The sequence below is a fragment of the Lithobates pipiens genome, unplaced genomic scaffold (genome assembly GCF_037356315.1).
Source record: "Lithobates pipiens isolate NorthernLeopardFrog02 unplaced genomic scaffold, aLitPip1_a1.2 Scaffold_10, whole genome shotgun sequence".
NCBI classification, from domain to species: Eukaryota; Metazoa; Chordata; class Amphibia; order Anura; family Ranidae; genus Lithobates; species Lithobates pipiens.
In genome coordinates this window covers 1,917,270-1,934,343 of record NW_027507686.1, presented here as the reverse complement: position 1 = coordinate 1,934,343, position 17,074 = coordinate 1,917,270, and the positions used below count along the sequence as shown (strand labels likewise).

At 46.7% G+C, this 17,074-nt stretch overlaps 1 protein-coding gene across 2 annotated transcripts in view; it reads left to right on the top strand.

The window, feature by feature from the left end:
- Window positions 1-17,074, top strand: part of DPEP1 (dipeptidase 1) — a 64,055-nt gene that overhangs the window by 34,575 nt on the left and 12,406 nt on the right. For both annotated transcript variants that reach the window (XM_077450979.1, XM_077450972.1), the window contains 5 exons: window positions 6,992-7,118; window positions 10,514-10,646; window positions 14,680-14,830; window positions 15,049-15,118; window positions 16,710-16,886. In XM_077450979.1, coding sequence (XP_077307105.1) covers window positions 10,598-10,646; window positions 14,680-14,830; window positions 15,049-15,118; window positions 16,710-16,886 — 447 coding nt within the window. In that variant the 5' untranslated portion in view covers window positions 6,992-7,118; window positions 10,514-10,597. The remainder of the gene's footprint in view (window positions 1-6,991; window positions 7,119-10,513; window positions 10,647-14,679; window positions 14,831-15,048; window positions 15,119-16,709; window positions 16,887-17,074) is intronic.

The following is a 17,074-nucleotide window of genomic DNA, read 5'->3' as shown; positions in this document are numbered from 1 at the left end:
GTATGGTGGACAGGTGGTGCAGAGGAACGAGTGTGCCTAAACCACTTCAGATGAGAAAGAGGTAGGTAGGCCATTGCTCCCCCTTCCCCGTGTATATACTGACTGGTGCAGTGCAGAACTTGGGGTCGGGATACAAATAGCGCAGACGCCACTGCTAAAACCACCAGCCACAGCTCCCTCTTACAGCAGAGACACTGTGGTTATCGCAGCAGTAGGTTGCCAGCCTCTCCCTACATGCCCAGTTGTGGTACATTTAGTAGGGATGAATATAGCGTACAGAGGGGACCTGGTAGATACAAAGTTACTTACAGGCCAGGTATACCACTGAACAAGTTATTAATTGGGCAGTGGTTGGTGGATTCAGAAGCTCCCCTGGTCAGCAGGTGCACTAGGTTACCGGCCCTATTAGCCCAGCTGCTAGGAATCTGAAGTTGCTTCACAATGTTTAAAAGCTGACCTAACGTTCAAGGATGGGCAGAGACCAAGCTACTGTGTGGCACAGTAGGGGTTCCCTTGTCACAGATCCTCCTTTTAGGGGTTGCCTGCTATAGTTAACTTTCATAAGCTCCAACCTCCCACTCCACCTTTACACTGTGTTTATATTATAGTGTAGGAGGTAAGAAGAAACTTTTTTTATTGGCTTGGGCTACAATCCACTCGGTGGCAGATCTAAAGGCGATTCACCATAGATCGCTCCCTACATCCTTTTAATTGAGGATTTTCTGTGCAAACCTATGCAAGAGCTACATAATTGATTGCTTGAAGCCTGCAAATAGCTATTTACCTCCCAGGCTAAACTGGTAACCACCTCTTCTAGAGAGGTCTTAAATTGGTCTCTAGGGCTGGGCTCATTGAGACTTTAGTTGCTAATCAGCACCACCTGGATATGTGCTGGCTAGCGTTTGCTCAGTCTATGGAGGTAAGGTAGGACAACAACTACTACTAATAGTAGGGTGTCCAACCATTTTAGGATCTGTTCCTTCTCTGGTGGTGAAGGTTTAGTATCTACAGCCCAGGCTATGCCTATGAAATAAATTGCCTGTTGGTTATTTCATAAAGGGATAGACCATGACTCCTCATTGGCTGCACACCAGTAGACCTCAGTAGTGAAGGTTTGTGCTTGCTGGGATGTTTTTGTGGCACAGCAGAAATACACATTGAGATTTGTGACATCTCTGCTTATAAGGGCTATATTGCTGTACATCAGAAATGCACTGCACTGAAGCTTGTTTGCTGTCCTTTATATACTAAAGGTACTGCTTTGTTTGGCTACAGATCAGAAGAATACAACAGTGAAGGTGGTCTGTACTTTCTGGTTTTGTGTTGCACAGCAGAAATGCACATCATTGTGTCTGGTGACATCTCTGCTCATAATGGTTATATTGCTGCACATCAGACATACACAAGATTGAGGTCTGTCTGTGGGGCTTTGTGTCCTGTTTTACTGCCTTGTTGGTTACTTATCAGAAAGGCAGCAGTGAAGTCTGATGGTCCTGATTTGCGTGGCGCTGTGCTGATTCAGACAGTGCTATTAACAGCAATGGCTGCCGAGTTTAAACATGCGATTTGACATGTTGAGTCGCATGACAAATCATTTCAATATGGATGTGCTATCTCTATTCATAGTGTTTTATTGTTGCACATCAGATTTATACAGCATTAAGGTCTGTGAGGTTTTGTGTCCTGTATTACTGCCTTATCAGAAAGGCAGCAGTGAAAATTGATGGTTCGAATTTGTTGGGCTACTTAGTAGAAATACAAATTGAACCCCTGCCAGGTGTAGTACATATACTGCCTTTGGTAATCCATGTAGCACCACAAAGTGGTGTTGTGCTGATTTTAGCCATGCGATTTGACATGTTGAGTCGCAAGGCCAAATCGCTTCAATATGGATGTGCTATCTCTATTCAGAATTGTTATATTGTTGCACATCAGACATATACAAGATTGAAGGTTGTCTGTCCTTTTATGTCTTGCATATACTGCCTTATTGGCTGCCTATCAGAAAGGACACAGCAGTGAAGGTTGCTTGTCTTTTTCTGATTTTGTTTTTGCTGCTCAGCTGAGAGACACATTGAGGATGGTGGCCTCTCTGCTCAGTATTGGTATATTACTACACATCAGACATACACAAAGATTGAATGTTTGTGTCCTGTATGTCCTATATTTACTGCCTTATCGTTTGTATATCAGGCTAAGCAGTGTTTCTCATGGATCTACCTTTCTGCATCTTAGGGATACACAGCAGGGGTTTGTTGGCTGCAATCCTCCAGGGAGTCACAGCATTGGGGACCCCTTACTTATTCGACCTGAAAATTGCTATTTGTTTTTTTTTTCCCTGCGACCTGTGTAATCTTGAGGTCTGTGGATCCAGGAATCAGGGACTGCTGGTGTCGCACAGACACAAATGGTACCCATTGGAAGCCATAGTATATGACTTCTCATGCGTCTTGCAGTCCCAAGTCGCAGGTTGGGTCGCACGGGTGTGGGAACCCTAAACTTATCTGCCCCTTCTGATTGAGGTTTTGCTACACAGCAGGAATACTCATCATGACGTTATTGTTTTATTTTGCAGCAGACCAGAAAGATTGCAGCTGTAAAGGCTGTCTGTCTTTTTCCTCAGTGTCTGCTTTTATGTTGTTGCACAGCAGAAATACTCAAGATTGAAGCTTGTTGGTGCTTTCTGTTTCAGAAAAACACAATGCTGCAGGTTGCTTGTGTCCTTTCTCAGTGTTGGTTCTATCTGAACTACACTACAGAAGTGCATGACAGAAAGGATTGTCTTGTGTTCCATATTTTTCCCTGTGGCATAGCAGAAATGCACAACACGGGAGTTGGTGTTCATATTAATCTTATAACTGTGGTGGTTTGTCAGAAATACACAACATAGAAGTTTGGGTCTTTCTGTCTTCATAGCCTTGTTTTGCTGTACATAGGTAAAGCACAACAGTAAAGGGGGTTCCTGTCCTTTCCGTATTTATATATCAGTTATGACCTAGCTAGCTGCACTAAAGAAATACGCAGCATTTAGGGTTTGCTTGAGTCTTAATGTTTTTACGTCTTGGCAGCACATCAGAAAACCAGACTATGAGGACTGTTTGTCTACGTTGAGGTTCAGATTTGGGTCTCTTCCCATATTTGATATATTGGTTTAGCTAGTCACACTCAGGCACACAACATTGTTGTCTATGCTTGTGTCCTTTCTGTCTAAATCTATTGTGCCGTGCCCACAATCTATGATCATTTTATTTGTGATATTAATAATACATGTATCACCTTTTTGTATTTCAGCCTTCTTTTCCATGGAGGGGCCAGGAGTTCGGGCTGCAGCTGCCACATGTCAGAAAACCTCGACCACTTACATTCAGGGATGCCAGAACCATTTCCTAGGGTTGAAGCCCTGTAGGGTTATGGGACACTGGAGGAAGGGGATAATGAATCGCCCTGTTTAGTAAGAACTTGGAGAGTTCTGTTCAGAGGAGTATTAGGGCCTAAGGATGAAGTATAAAGATGTATACCCGATCGAATAGGTTTCGGCTCGGTGCATGGCCTTCATTTTGCCCTTTTAGCAAAACTAGACATAGCAATATGGGTAGTCTACTCCTGCTAGGGACTTTAATCTCCTGAAGAAGGCTCTCAGGCGTAAGTAAGGACATAGATTGGGCGTGCCTTAAACCCAGGGTTCAAGCTTCTGTTAATCTATTTCCCTTAAGTAGGCTTCCCTTTAGTCTTTTGCTGACATAAAGATAAAAAGGAAGCAGTTTTATTTCCCTCAACAGGATAGTGTTAAGACAGGCCCTCTTATTGATTAATGTAGTGTCCTTGTCTTACACAGGTCTCTTATTTATCTTTTTAGTGGTTCTAAGTAGCACCTACAGGCATAATAGGCCATGGTTGTTAGATGTGTGAGATAGGCAACATTGCTAACCTACAAGTTTAACATGTTTTCTGATTCCATTTTTAAGAGCCCATTTCACCTAGATACTGCATCTGAAGCGGAAAAGGCAGGAACATCTGTGGAGCAGACCTGCAGATCAGCCGCATGATCCAGCTAACATGCCTTCATCAAGCATATGAGCGTATGGAGTGGAGGTAAAGCTCACTGCAGAGCCAAGGTTCGCCAAGAGGGTTTTGCAGTGGCACCACCCTAAGGTAGGCCTGAGGTACTTGTTTATCCTCTCAGGTGTGCCGTCCTGGAAGATGACTTGAGAAAAGTACCAGTTACTTACCGGTAACTGTATTTCTGGGAAATCTTCCAGGACGGCAGGCCTACTTCCCGCCCGTTGGAGGAGGGAAAATTCTAGAACACTAGAAGGTGAGTACCTATGAGGAATGATTTCCCTTGTGAACCTGGTTCAGGAGTTACTTCTCTACAAACTGAGGATCAAGGGGAAGGGTGGGGACTTAAAACAGCTGTCGATTGATTGTGTTTCCTGTAGGGAGGAGCCTCTCATCTCTCAGGTGTGCCGTCCTGGAAGATTTCCCAGAAAGACAGTTACCGGTAAGTAACTGGTACTTTTCCATCCGTCATCGGATCGGGTGACGACGGGCACTGCGGTCCGTCGTCATCCGATCTCCCATAGGGGAGAGCGGCGCTGTGACAGGTCCGTCCCTGCGCAGTGTGCAGAGACAGACCTGTCATCTCCCTGCTCAGCGGGGATCGGCGGAGTGATCCCCGCTGAGCAAACGGATATCCACGGGGCGGATCAGAACTGATCCGCCCCGTGTGAAAGGACCCTTAAGGAAAATATACTTTTTTTTTTTTTTTTTTTTTTTATCTTTGGATGGGGTGGAGAGGGATTAGACCCCCTGTCAGGTTTGTACTGCTGTCTGTGTGTCCTCGTTAGGCTGGATTCCCACCTACGGCATTTTTAGTGCTTTTTGCATTTTGCAGATTTGCACCAGAGAACGTGTTCCATAGGAAACCATGTTATATGGACTGCAGTGCAAATCTACAAAATGCAAAGAGCACTAAAAATGCCATTAGATGGGAATCGGCTTCGGGGAGATTCAGCATTCTGTTTACCTGAATCTCTGAGGGGGAAATGAACGAAAATTCCAAATGTTGGGTTGTCGGGGATTAGAACCCTCCCTTACTCGCTCCAAAATGAAGAAAGAAATAAACATTTGCCTTTAAAGAGGAGCTGCACCTAAAAAAAAAATATTAAAAGCCAGCAGCTACTAATATTGCAGCTGCTGACTTTTAATAAAATCACACTTACCTGTCCCAGGTTCCAGCGATGTCGGCGGCAGATGACGAGCGATCGCTCGTCTCGCTGCTGCCACCGCCGCCATCCTCTGTCAGGGAATCGGGAAGTGAATCATGACGGCTTCACTGCCCGGTTCCCTACTGCGCATGCGCGAGTCGCGCTGCGCGTCTCTTATGGTCCCCCGCTGTGTCTCTGGGAACTGTGTGTTTCCCAGAACACAACGGGGGGGGGGCGGAGCGTCTGCGGGGGTCTGCGGCGGTCTGGCCGGAAGTGGGTGCAGTTACCTGGATTATCCAGGTAACTGCACCCCCCTCCCCCCTGAAAGGTGCCGATTGTGGCACCGGAGGGGGGGAGGGATAAGATTAGCGGAACTTCCCCTTTAGGGTGAAGAACCGCTTTAATTCTACTTTAACCCTTTCAGCCCCAGAGGATTTACCCCCCCCCCCCCCCTTCCTGACCAGAGCACTTTTTTGTGTGATTCGGCGCTGCGTCACTTTAACTGACAATTGCGCGGTCGTGCGACGTGGCTCCCAAACTAAATTGACATCCTGCTTTTCCCACAAATAGAGCTTTCTTTTGGTGGTATTTGATCACCTCGGCGGTTTTTATTTTTTGCGCTATAAACAAAAAAAGAGCGACAATTATTTTTTTTTTTTTTTGCTCTAATAAATATCCCCCCAAAAATATATAAAAAAGCAAATTTTTCCTCAGTTTAGGCCGATACGTATTCTTCTACATATTTTTGGTAAAATAAAATCACAATAAGCGATTATTGATTGGTTTTTGCAAAAGTTATAGCGTTTACAAAATAAGGGCTAGAACTATAGCACTTTTATTAATATATATTTTTTTTAAATTAGAAATGGCGGCAATCTGCTTTTTTTTTTATTTTTTGTTGCATGACTGCGACATTATGGCGGACACATCGGACACTTTTGACACCATTTAGGGACCATTGTCCTTTATACAGTGATCAGTGCTATAAAAAAAAATGACACTGGCAGTGAAGGGGTTCAACACTAGGGGGGCGATCAAGGGGTTGATTCTAACTGTGTGGGGGGGGGGGGGCTACCACTGACATGACAGTGATCCTCCTCCCAGCCAATCGGGGAGCAGGTTTTAAGACCCGTCACCGGATTGGCTGAAAGGGCAGGGGATCCTATTGAAGGGGAGGAGACGCACGGCCGCTGAGATGGAGGAAGGGAGGAGATGCCCGCTGCTGATGCCCGACCCTGTTGCCGATACCTGCCACCTAGATGGGGTAAGACAGCAAGCGGGCGGGGCTGGGGGGTTTGAGGTGCCGTTAGCTGCCAGTGAGGGGGGGTGGTTGTTTGCCACCATCCCCCCCCCCCCCAAAAGAAAAACACCAGCCACCACTGCCCATTACACCACAGCTGTGGGTGCCGGGTGGTGGCAATGAGGCCCCATTCACTTGTTTGGGTGGATGGGGGGCAGTAACTGCCTGCTGACTGCACAGCCAAGATCTGATCTTCCACTGGAGCACAGGTGGGTGTAAAACAAAAACAAAAAAAACTCACTCCCAGCCTGCTGATTGGACACTGAAGGGTCAGCAGGGCACTAATGAAGTCATCCTTCTGCTCACTCTGCTTTCTCCCCCCTGTTGGTTTCTTCCCTGTCAGCACAGTCTGTAGAACCTGATTAGCTCAGTGCCTTTCTCCTCCTCCCAGTCTGAGCTCTGCTGTGCAGGGGGAGGCAGGAGAGCGATATCGATTGATATAAATCTTCCTTTCTATGAACCAATCGTTCCTTTCCCTCCACAGACACAACGATCTCCCCTGGCAGCTCCTGGACAAGTTCAATAACCAGCTGAGTAAAGCGGACCTGAAAACCCTGGACAGCACCCACACCAACATCCCCAAACTGCGAGAGGGACGGGTGGGCGGCCAGGTGAGGGGGTGCCGGGGGGGGGGGAGGGGGTTGGGTTGGGTGGAATGGTGTGCCTGGGAGGGGGGGGATGGGGGAGGGGAGAGAATATTGCCAGCCTGTGTCTGTGCCCCGAATTCAATGACAGGATTCAGTCTTCATAAGGAAGTCAAAGCGTATTAATACCAAACATAAAAGCTTATCAGCCCATAGAGAAGGCGGCTGCATTAGTTTTCATTTCTTTGTTTTCACCTGTAACACACTTCCTGTCCTAGTGTGACAACGCTCACCCATCATCCTGTATCAACGGAGGAGGGGAGCCGTCACTCAATGCTGCGCCTCCTGATCTGGACCAGACATGTGCGGTTCATTTACTTTTTCCAATGGAATTTCAGAACAAAATTTGAAATCAAATTCGAAAACAAAAATATAATAAAATAAAATACTAAATAAAGGAATAGAATAGAAGATAAGGGAATAGAATATAAAAGAATAGAGTAAAACAGAACTAGACAGACTATAAAATAAAAGAATAGAACAGAAAAGAATGGAATATAACTAGAATAGAATAAACAATAGAATAAAATAGAATATAACCATCTTCCAAAATTCTAATTTTGGATAGAATAAATTTGAATAGAAAAGAATAGAATAGAGAAAAACAATAGAATAAAATGGAAAGACTATAACCATCTTCCAAAATTCTAATTTTGAATAGAATAGAAAAGACTAGAGAAAAACAATAGAATAGAATAAAATGGAAAACGTATAACCATTTTTTTTAAATTCAAATTCCGAATAGAATAAATTTGAATTGAATAAATGGAGTAAAACAGAACAGAATATAATATAAAATAAAAGAATGGAATAGAATGTAAAAAAAAAAAGAATAGAATAGAAAATGGAATAGAAAAAAACAATATAATAGAATAAAATAGAAAAAATATAACCATATTTTAATTTTGACTAGAATAAATTTGTATAAAAAAAGAATAGAAAAAACAATAGAATAAATATAACCTTATTCTGAAATTCGAATTTCAAATAGAATAAATAAGAATTTAAATAGAATAAATCTGAATAGAATAGAACAGGAAATAAAAATATAATAGAATATAACCATCATTCGAATTTTGAATAGAATTAATTCCAATTCGAATGCCATTTAAAATGTTCTGAATTTGGTTGAATTTAACTTAATTTGACCGAATTCAGAAAATTCAAATCGAATTTGAATAAACCAAATGAATTCTGAACATGAATAAAACAGATTTAAGTAAATAAATTTATGTAAATTAACTAAACGAAACAAAATGAAACTTTTTTTTATTTATTTTTTATTTTTTTTGTTCTGCACATGTCTAATTTAGACTACATGCAACCTGCTCCCCATGCCATGGGGGATGAGGGGGGATGGGAGGGTATAGTTGGAAAAGCTGTTACATTTTCTATTTCTTCTTGTTTATTTATTATTTTATTTTTGCACTGTCCCTTTTTATTTTTTTTATTTCTTTATCACTTTTATTCCTTCTACAAGGAACATCCCTGTAGTAGAAGTGTGGAATGACAGGTCCTCTTTATGGGGAGATCTGGGGTCTATGCTACCTTTTTGAAATAAAAAAAAAAAAACCCTTGACCTTTTGCTATGCTGGACCCTATAGGTCACTCTAGAGGGGAAGTGAAGTCATGACTTTGCTCGGGTCCTCCTAGATCAGTGATGGCGAACCTTGGCACCCCAGATGTTTTGGAACTACATTTCCCATGATGCTCGACTACACTGCAGAGTGCCTGAGCATCATGGGAAATGTAGTTCCAAAACATCTGGGGTGCCAAGGTTCAGCATCACTGTCCTAGATCATAGAGGTGGGGAGAGACGATCTGGTCTCTGTTCACCTTTATGGCCAGCCGCATGAACCATTGAATCGTTTCTCGGGGTCTCGCTGGCTGGTGCCGGAGGATTTGGGGGGGGGGGGGGCGGAACCCTCTAGCAGTAATGGCTCCTCTGGTGCCCGACGCTGCGGCTTCTGTGAGTGTTGACCCAGTTTTTGGCCTCCTGTCCTGATTGGGCAGGAAGTCTATGTCGATTCGCTCTGGTATGGCAGGGTGGGCGGGCTCGGGGCACAGTACTCTGCGCCCCCAAGGACAACAACAAATGGGCCAATTGGGGCCCTGGGTCGTGGTCACATGTTTGTGAGGAGGTGACGGACCTGATAGAGACCTGTTGGGCTGGCTCCCCGCACAGTGCCCTGGCACACCGATGGGGGGGGGGGGAGCCCCTTGTGCACCGGCTGCCACTGCTCACCGGTAAGAACGGTAAACACCGGCAGATGCTTCTAGAAGTGATCCAGCAGCTAATCGGCTCGGATCGCTTTTATGAGAACGAGATTCACCAGCTGAAAATAAATAAATAGCTGAAAGCTTCAACCGTAATCCCGGCAAACCACCTCAAAGCCGCGGTGGATCTATACGGATCTATACGGGATGTATTGCAGTCGACCTTAATGAATTTGATTCATGTTGTTTGCCTGTAAAATCCTCCCTTAAAGAACATCCAAAAGATCCGAGGCCCCTGCTGGGTGCCGCCATCTTGGATGTGACGTCAGCAGCCCCACCAGACGCAGAGCTGTCAGTCAAGTCACACTCTAGACATGTGCGCTGCCGAAAAATTCATACAATCGTTTTTTTTTTTTTTTCGTAAATTAGAAAAATGTGAAGATTCTAGAATTCGAAAATCGGAAAGAAAATCCGAAAATTTGAAATAATAGCGAACTAAAAATAACTATTAAATGATAGGTATTGGAATTTCCTTTCAAATTTTGTCTGTTAGTGAACGTAGCGAATACGAATTATCCGAGATAACGAATGCCGTGTCTAAACAAATGGAACAAATTAATTTGTTTCGTTCTATTCGTTATTTTGGATGCTTTATAACTTCGGATAAATTCCAATACCTGCAATTTTTATTAATTTAGTAATAGTTAAGTTATTAGTTAATATTTCAGATATTCGGGTTTTCGTTCTAATTTTTGGATTTTCATTCTTTTCGGATTTAGGATTTTCCAAATTTCCGAATTTTTTGAATTTCTGAACTTTCGAATTTTCTAATTTCTGAACATTCAGAAAAATTCGTTAAACGGGTTTTTCGTTATTTCCGAATGAACATATTTGTCAAAATTTGTTTAAAAAAAAAACGAATTTGGAACGAAACAAATTGCACACGTCTACACTCTATACTAGTATCCCCTTCGCTGCTCCCCAGGAGCTACTAAAACGGTTCTATAGGGAGGAGGGGCAGAGGAGCTGGGCCAGCGCACAAAGGTGAATTGGATGCTGCTCGTTTCTTTTCTATGCTTTATATTCCAAACTTTTCACAAACAAAAACAATACAATGTTTCAGTTCTCTTTCTGTGTTTTTGTAGTTTTGGGCGGCGTACGTCCCGTGTGACACGCAGGGGAAGGACGCGGTGAGAAGGACATTGGAGCAGATAGACGTCATCCATGGCATGTGTCTGAAATACCCGGAGGACTTCCTGTGTGTCGGCAGCGTGACAGGTGAGGGGATCGGTTTGCGGGTGAAGGGATCCATGGCGGGTGAGGGGATCCATGGCAGGTGAGGGGTGATGGGATCCGGGATAGGTGAGGAGTGAGGGGATTGGTGGTAGGTGATGGAATCGGTGGCAGGTGAGGGGTGATGGGATCGGTGGCAGGTGATGGAATCGGTGGCGGGTGAGGGGTGAGGGGGGATCGGTGGCGGGTGAGGGGGGATCGGTGGCGGGTGAGGGGGATCGGTGGCGGGTGAGGGGTGATGGGATCGGCAGGTGAGGGGTGATGGGATCGGCAGGTGAGGGGTGATGGGATCGGTGATGGGATCGGTGTCAGGTGATGGGATCGGTGTCAGGTGATGGGATCGGTGTCAGGTGATGGGATCGGTGTCAGGTGATGGGATCGGTGTCAGGTGAGGGGTGATGGGATCGGTGAGGGGTGATGGGATCGGTGGCGGGTGAGGGGTGATGGGATCGGTGAGGGGTGATGGGATCGGTGAGGGGTGATGGGATCGGTGAGGGGTGATGGGATCGGTGAGGGGTGATGGGATCGGTGAGGGGTGATGGGATCGGTGTCAGGTGATGGGATCGGTGTCAGGTGATGGGATCGGTGTCGGGTGATGGGATCGGTGTCAGGTGATGGGATCGGTGTCAGGTGATGGGATCGGTGTCAGGTGATGGGATCGGTGTCAGGTGATGGGATCGGTGTCAGGTGATGGGATCGGTGTCAGGTGATGGGATCGGTGTCAGGTGATGGGATCGGTGTCAGGTGAGGGGTGATGGGATCGGTGAGGGGTGATGGGATCGGTGGCGGGTGAGGGGTGATGGGATCGGTGTGGGGTGATGGGATCGGTGAGGGGTGATGGGATCGGTGAGGGGTGATGGGATCGGTGAGGGGTGATGGGATCGGTGAGGGGTGATGGGATCGGTGTCAGGTGATGGGATCGGTGTCAGGTGATGGGATCGGTGTCGGGTGATGGGATCGGTGTCAGGTGATGGGATCGGTGTCAGGTGATGGGATCGGTGTCAGGTGATGGGATCGGTGTCAGGTGATGGGATCGGTGTCAGGTGATGGGATCGGTGTCGGGTGATGGGATCGGTGTCGGGTGATGGGATCGGTGTCGGGTGATGGGATCGGTGTCGGGTGATGGGATCGGTGTGGGGTGATGGGATCGGTGTGGGGTGATGGGATCGGTGTGGGGTGATGGGATCGGTGTGGGGTGATGGGATCGGTGTGGGGTGATGGGATCGGTGTCAGGTGATGGGATCGGTGTCAGGTGATGGGATCGGTGTCAGGTGATGGGATCGGTGTCAGGTGATGGGATCGGTGTCAGGTGATGGGATCGGTGTCAGGTGATGGGATCGGTGTCAGGTGATGGGATCGGTGTCAGGTGATGGGATCGGTGTCAGGTGATGGGATCGGTGTGGGGTGATGGGATCGGTGTGGGGTGATGGGATCGGTGTGGGGTGATGGGATCGGTGTGGGGTGATGGGATCGGTGTGGGGTGATGGGATCGGTGTGGGGTGATGGGATCGGTGTCAGGTGATGGGATCGGTGTCAGGTGATGGGATCGGTGTCAGGTGATGGGATCGGTGTCAGGTGATGGGATCGGTGTCAGGTGATGGGATCGGTGTCAGGTGATGGGATCGGTGTCAGGTGATGGGATCGGTGTCAGGTGAGGGGTGATGGGATCGGTGTCAGGTGAGGGGTGATGGGATCGGTGTCAGGTGATGGGATCCATGGCAGGTGAGGGGTGATGGGATCGGTGGCGGATGAGGGGATCGGTGGCGGGTGAGGGGTGATGGGATCGGTGGCGGGTGAGGGGATCCGGGGAAATAGTCACAGCAGCCTCCTTATTTACATTAGAGTGAACTTGTTCTAAGGGACGCGATTGCTGACAAGATTTCTGGCAGGATCAACAAGTATTGTTGCTATTATCAAACAGATATAACGAAGCTTCCAATTTTATTTAACAGAACAAAATAAGAGTCGGGGCAGCCCAGGGAGGTAAAAACAGAAGGCTTAGCTGTGGTTTTACCATCCTCCAGTCTCTAAACCCAAATGCTAACATTATAGCCTGACAAGGCTGTTAGAAATCCCGGGGCCCCTATACAGCCCCTATACAGCCTACTTGTCAAGCTGGACCAACCCAACTACATAATAATGGAATTCAGCTTTGACGTCTGTTTAGGAAAGTCTTCCTACCCGGGGGATGATTGGCTTGCGCTGGCTATTGGCTATCCTCAGATCTACATTGTGTCCGGCAGCTTAGGAGACGACTAATGATAACCTATGATGATGGTGAAGGGGGTTGTCCATATAGCAGAAGATTCATTGTCTCAGCCTCTCTCCATCTGCGATGGGTTTCTACTCTGGAAATACAAATCACTTTTTCTGCTATTGTAGCAAGGTCCCCCCCCCCCCCCCCCCCAGAGGCCTAATGGTGACCTCCAGGGGTTAGGGAGAGCTGACGTCCTTCCTTGTAGAGGGGGTTACCAGACATGGTGGGTGTGATGCAAGAAGAAATGATGGGTGCCAGTCACTTTTTGGATGCAAACAAGAGATTTAATTGTCTCTTAACAGAACTGGGGGAGAGAGGGTTAGGGCCAGGACACCTTTAGGTAGATGCAATAGTAATTGGCAGACTCTGAGACTTCTATAGGTAGACAGCTATACAGTGGAAAGCCTCCAGCCGGATAACACTTCTGTATAGGTAGGACTGCTGTCTCCTATGGCAACTAATCTTGCAACGGTCACTAAAGGTAGTTATACATAACTCTTGGTAGAACAGAACAGTCCTTTACTTATCTCACTGAGCTCCCGGTCTCTCAATAGACTTGGGCGGCACAGTGGTGAAGTGATCAGTGGTGTAGTGGGGCGGCACAGTGGTGAAGTGATCAGTGGTGTAGTGGGGCGGCACAGTGGTGTAGTGGTTAGCACTCTCACCTAGCAGTAAAAAGGGTCGCTGGTTCAAATCCCAACCACGACACTACCTGCCTGGAGTTTGCATGTTCTCCCTGTGCCTGCGTGGGTTTCCTCCGGGTACTCTGGTTTCCTCCCACAATCCAAAGACACGCAGGTAGGTTAATTGGCTTCTGTCCAAAAAATTGGCCCCTAGTATATGAATGGGGACCTTGTATTGTGGCTCCTTGAGGGTAGGGAGCGATGTGAGTGATCAATGTACAGGGATAGGGACAATTGTAGACACTCACTCAGGATGAACTGGATGGACTGGTGTCTTTATTCAATCTTACTAACCATGTAACATGCCAGTCATCGCCAGATCTCCTGAGCTCTTCCGCATCTATTCCGCTGTACACTCCTCAAGCGTCACGCCCGCCGGGTCCCTGGCTTGGCACTCACTGGAGCTTTTCTACTTCTTTACCGTCCTCGGCGGGTGAGAAGACTGCTCCGGTACTTGCTCAATCTTACTCCGCAGTGGTCTCCGGTAACGAGGTGGATGGTCCCTCAGTGGCGACTGCTTCCCCACATCTGGTTCCCCGTCCGGCTGAACCTTCTCAACTGGGTTGGACTCCAATCCTGCAGTCCCAACCCTACTCTGCTTCTCCCGCTCCTGGATAGGCCTCAGGCAGCCAGGTGTCCCCCGGAATAGGCCTCAGGCTTCCGGCCTAGCAGCCCGGGGCAACATAACACATGTCCACCCAGACAGCCATCCAGGTGGCACAGAACCCGGATCACCGGACTCCACCCAAATAAATAGGCTCTCCCAGAAGGCCATGGGGCTTAAATAAACCCTTGCCCATTGGCTGAGACAACCCATCCATTCATAATCTGCCCTTACTATGCCCTTGTCTATCTAATGTCACCAGCTACAATGCCACCTAGTGACAGAGGAGAAAAGTGCATGAATTAGAGAGGAATCGGTGGATCTCCTAACAGTTAGTCAGGACAATTGCTGCCTGGCAAACTAAATTGGTTAGCAGTCCTGCCTAAACACCAGGGTGCTACACGATTATTATACAATCGCCCATCAATAAGTCCTTGGAATTCCATTATACATTCACTAATGTTTCTTTTCCAGGGATCCTTGAGGCCTTCCAAGCTAAGAAGGTGGCCAGTCTGATTGGTGTGGAAGGAGGACATTCAATTGACAGCAGTCTGGGGGTCCTACGCACCTTCTACAACCTGGGGGTGCGTTATATGACGTTAACGCACAGCTGTAACACACCATGGTAAGATCAATATATGGGTGTGGCAAAGGGTTGGGCAGTGTGGTGCTACTGGCAGAGCATGCGGGGAGCTCCATCTTCTCCACACCCGAAGGGCAGCGGGTCCTCCATAAGTGATGTAGATAATGAAAAGTTGGTCCAACAATTCTGGATAATCTTGGATATTTGTGTCTGAATTGTTGATTAATAATAAACCCGTCTTCACTATTCTGTCTACTCAGGGTGGATAACTGGCTTGTGGATGAAAATGTGGATCCACCAAAAAGCAACGGACTCTCTGACTTTGGAAAGGTAAGAATGTGAGAGAATACAGAAGAACACAAAGAAGTAAATAGGGTTGGCCAAGGGAATATTTATGGAGGGTAAATAAATAAATAAATACTTTAAATAAAAGAAAATTCATACACTTTTTATTACATAGAAAAAAGTTAAAAACAGAGGAATGCACCAAACATTGTTGTACACATACAATGCAGATTACGCCCTCGCTTCCTCAGGGGTTTGTATAACAATCAATAGGGATGGGCCGAACACCCCAAAAGCACTTTGTCCCCAAGTTGATGGGCACAAGGGACTTGTCCCCACAACTCTGGCCATTGGTTGTCAGGGTCTGCGGGCAAGGGGGCTTATCGGAATCTGGAAGCCCCCTTTAACAAGGGAGTCCCCAGATCCCACCCCCCTATGTGAATGGGTATGGGGTACATTGTACCCCTACACCAGGGATATGCAATTAGCGGACCTCCAGCTGTTGCAAAACTACAAGTGCCATCATGCCTCTGGGTGTCATGCTTGTGGCTATCAGAGTATTGCTATGCCTCATGGGACTTGTAGTTTTGCAACAGCTGGAGGTCCGCTAATTGCATATCCCTGTTCTAAACATTCACCAAAAAAAGTGTCAAAAAGTAAAAAACACAAAATGCAGTTTTTGACAAGTCCTTTAAAAAAGTGTCCCGCGATGTCCATCCATCTTCAATCACGCCACCGGACAGACCTGAAAAAAAAAAAAAAATACTCCTCCATGGGAGGCCTCCCAGCGACTGCTGTCTTTTCTCTGTGACAGCTGTTATATAGGCAAGGCGGGGGCTGCTCGGTGACGTAACTGGATGACCCCGCCCCTCTGACGGCACATGATGTCAGAAGGGGCGGGGTTACTCTGTTACATCACAGGGCCCCACCCTTGCCTATATAACGGCTGTCACAGCTAAGAGACAGCAGCCGGCGGGACGCCTCCCATCGAGGCGGAGCTTTTTTTTTTTTTTTTTTTTTTCAGGTCTGTCGGACAGAGTGATCAAAGATGGATGGACATTGCGGGACACATTTATTTAGTTATTTTAGGAATTGTCAAAAACTGTCTTTTGTGGCTTTTACTTTTTGACACTTTTTTTTGGTGAATGGGTAGGGGTACAATGTACCGATACCCATTCACATAGGGGAGGGGGGCTGGGATCTGGGGTCCCCTGTTTAAAGGGGGCTTCCAGATTCCGAAGAGCCGCCTGCCCGCAGATCCCCACAGCCCGTTTCAGCCAATCAGGTGATGGGTAACAGACCCGAGCAACTAATTGGCAGAGATGCGGTTCAGCGTTAGAAAAGCGAATATTCATTCGTTTTTCTAACAAAGCTGAGTGAACTGCGAGTGCCAAGCATGGCGCTCGCTGTTTACCTTTTTTGACGCCTATTAGAGCCTATGGCTTTTTTTTAATTTTTTTTTTTATTTTTATTTTTTTATTATTTAAGAGTTTCAGAACAAAATTTTTAAATACATTTTTTATAAAGTGAAATGTTCCCACTATTACCAGAAAGGGGGGAGGGTAGGACCTCGGGTACTCGCCCTCTATAGCTTGTTCAGTGTTGTGCTCTTCATAGACTTCTCTCCTCCCTGCAGAGTGTAGTGCTGGAGATGAACCGCCTGGGGATGATCATAGACTTGGCCCACGTTTCGGTGAAGACCATGAAAGATGCTCTGGAGGTCTCGAAGGCTCCGGTGATATTCAGCCACTCTTCCGCCTATGAGTTGTGCAAAAGCCGCAGGAACGTGCCGGACGACGTACTCAGGATCGTGGTACGTAGAAGGAGCAGAGCTGCAGATTCAATCGATATCTCATGAGAACTTCCCTCGGTGATCTCCATGTAACGTCCTGTAGAAAGAAAACCTTTTCTGTTGCCGTTGATTGTGTAGCCGGGCACGGGGCCAGCTTCATGTAGACATGGTTTGATGATTTGGGTGTAGAGGAACTTGAGTGGCCTGCA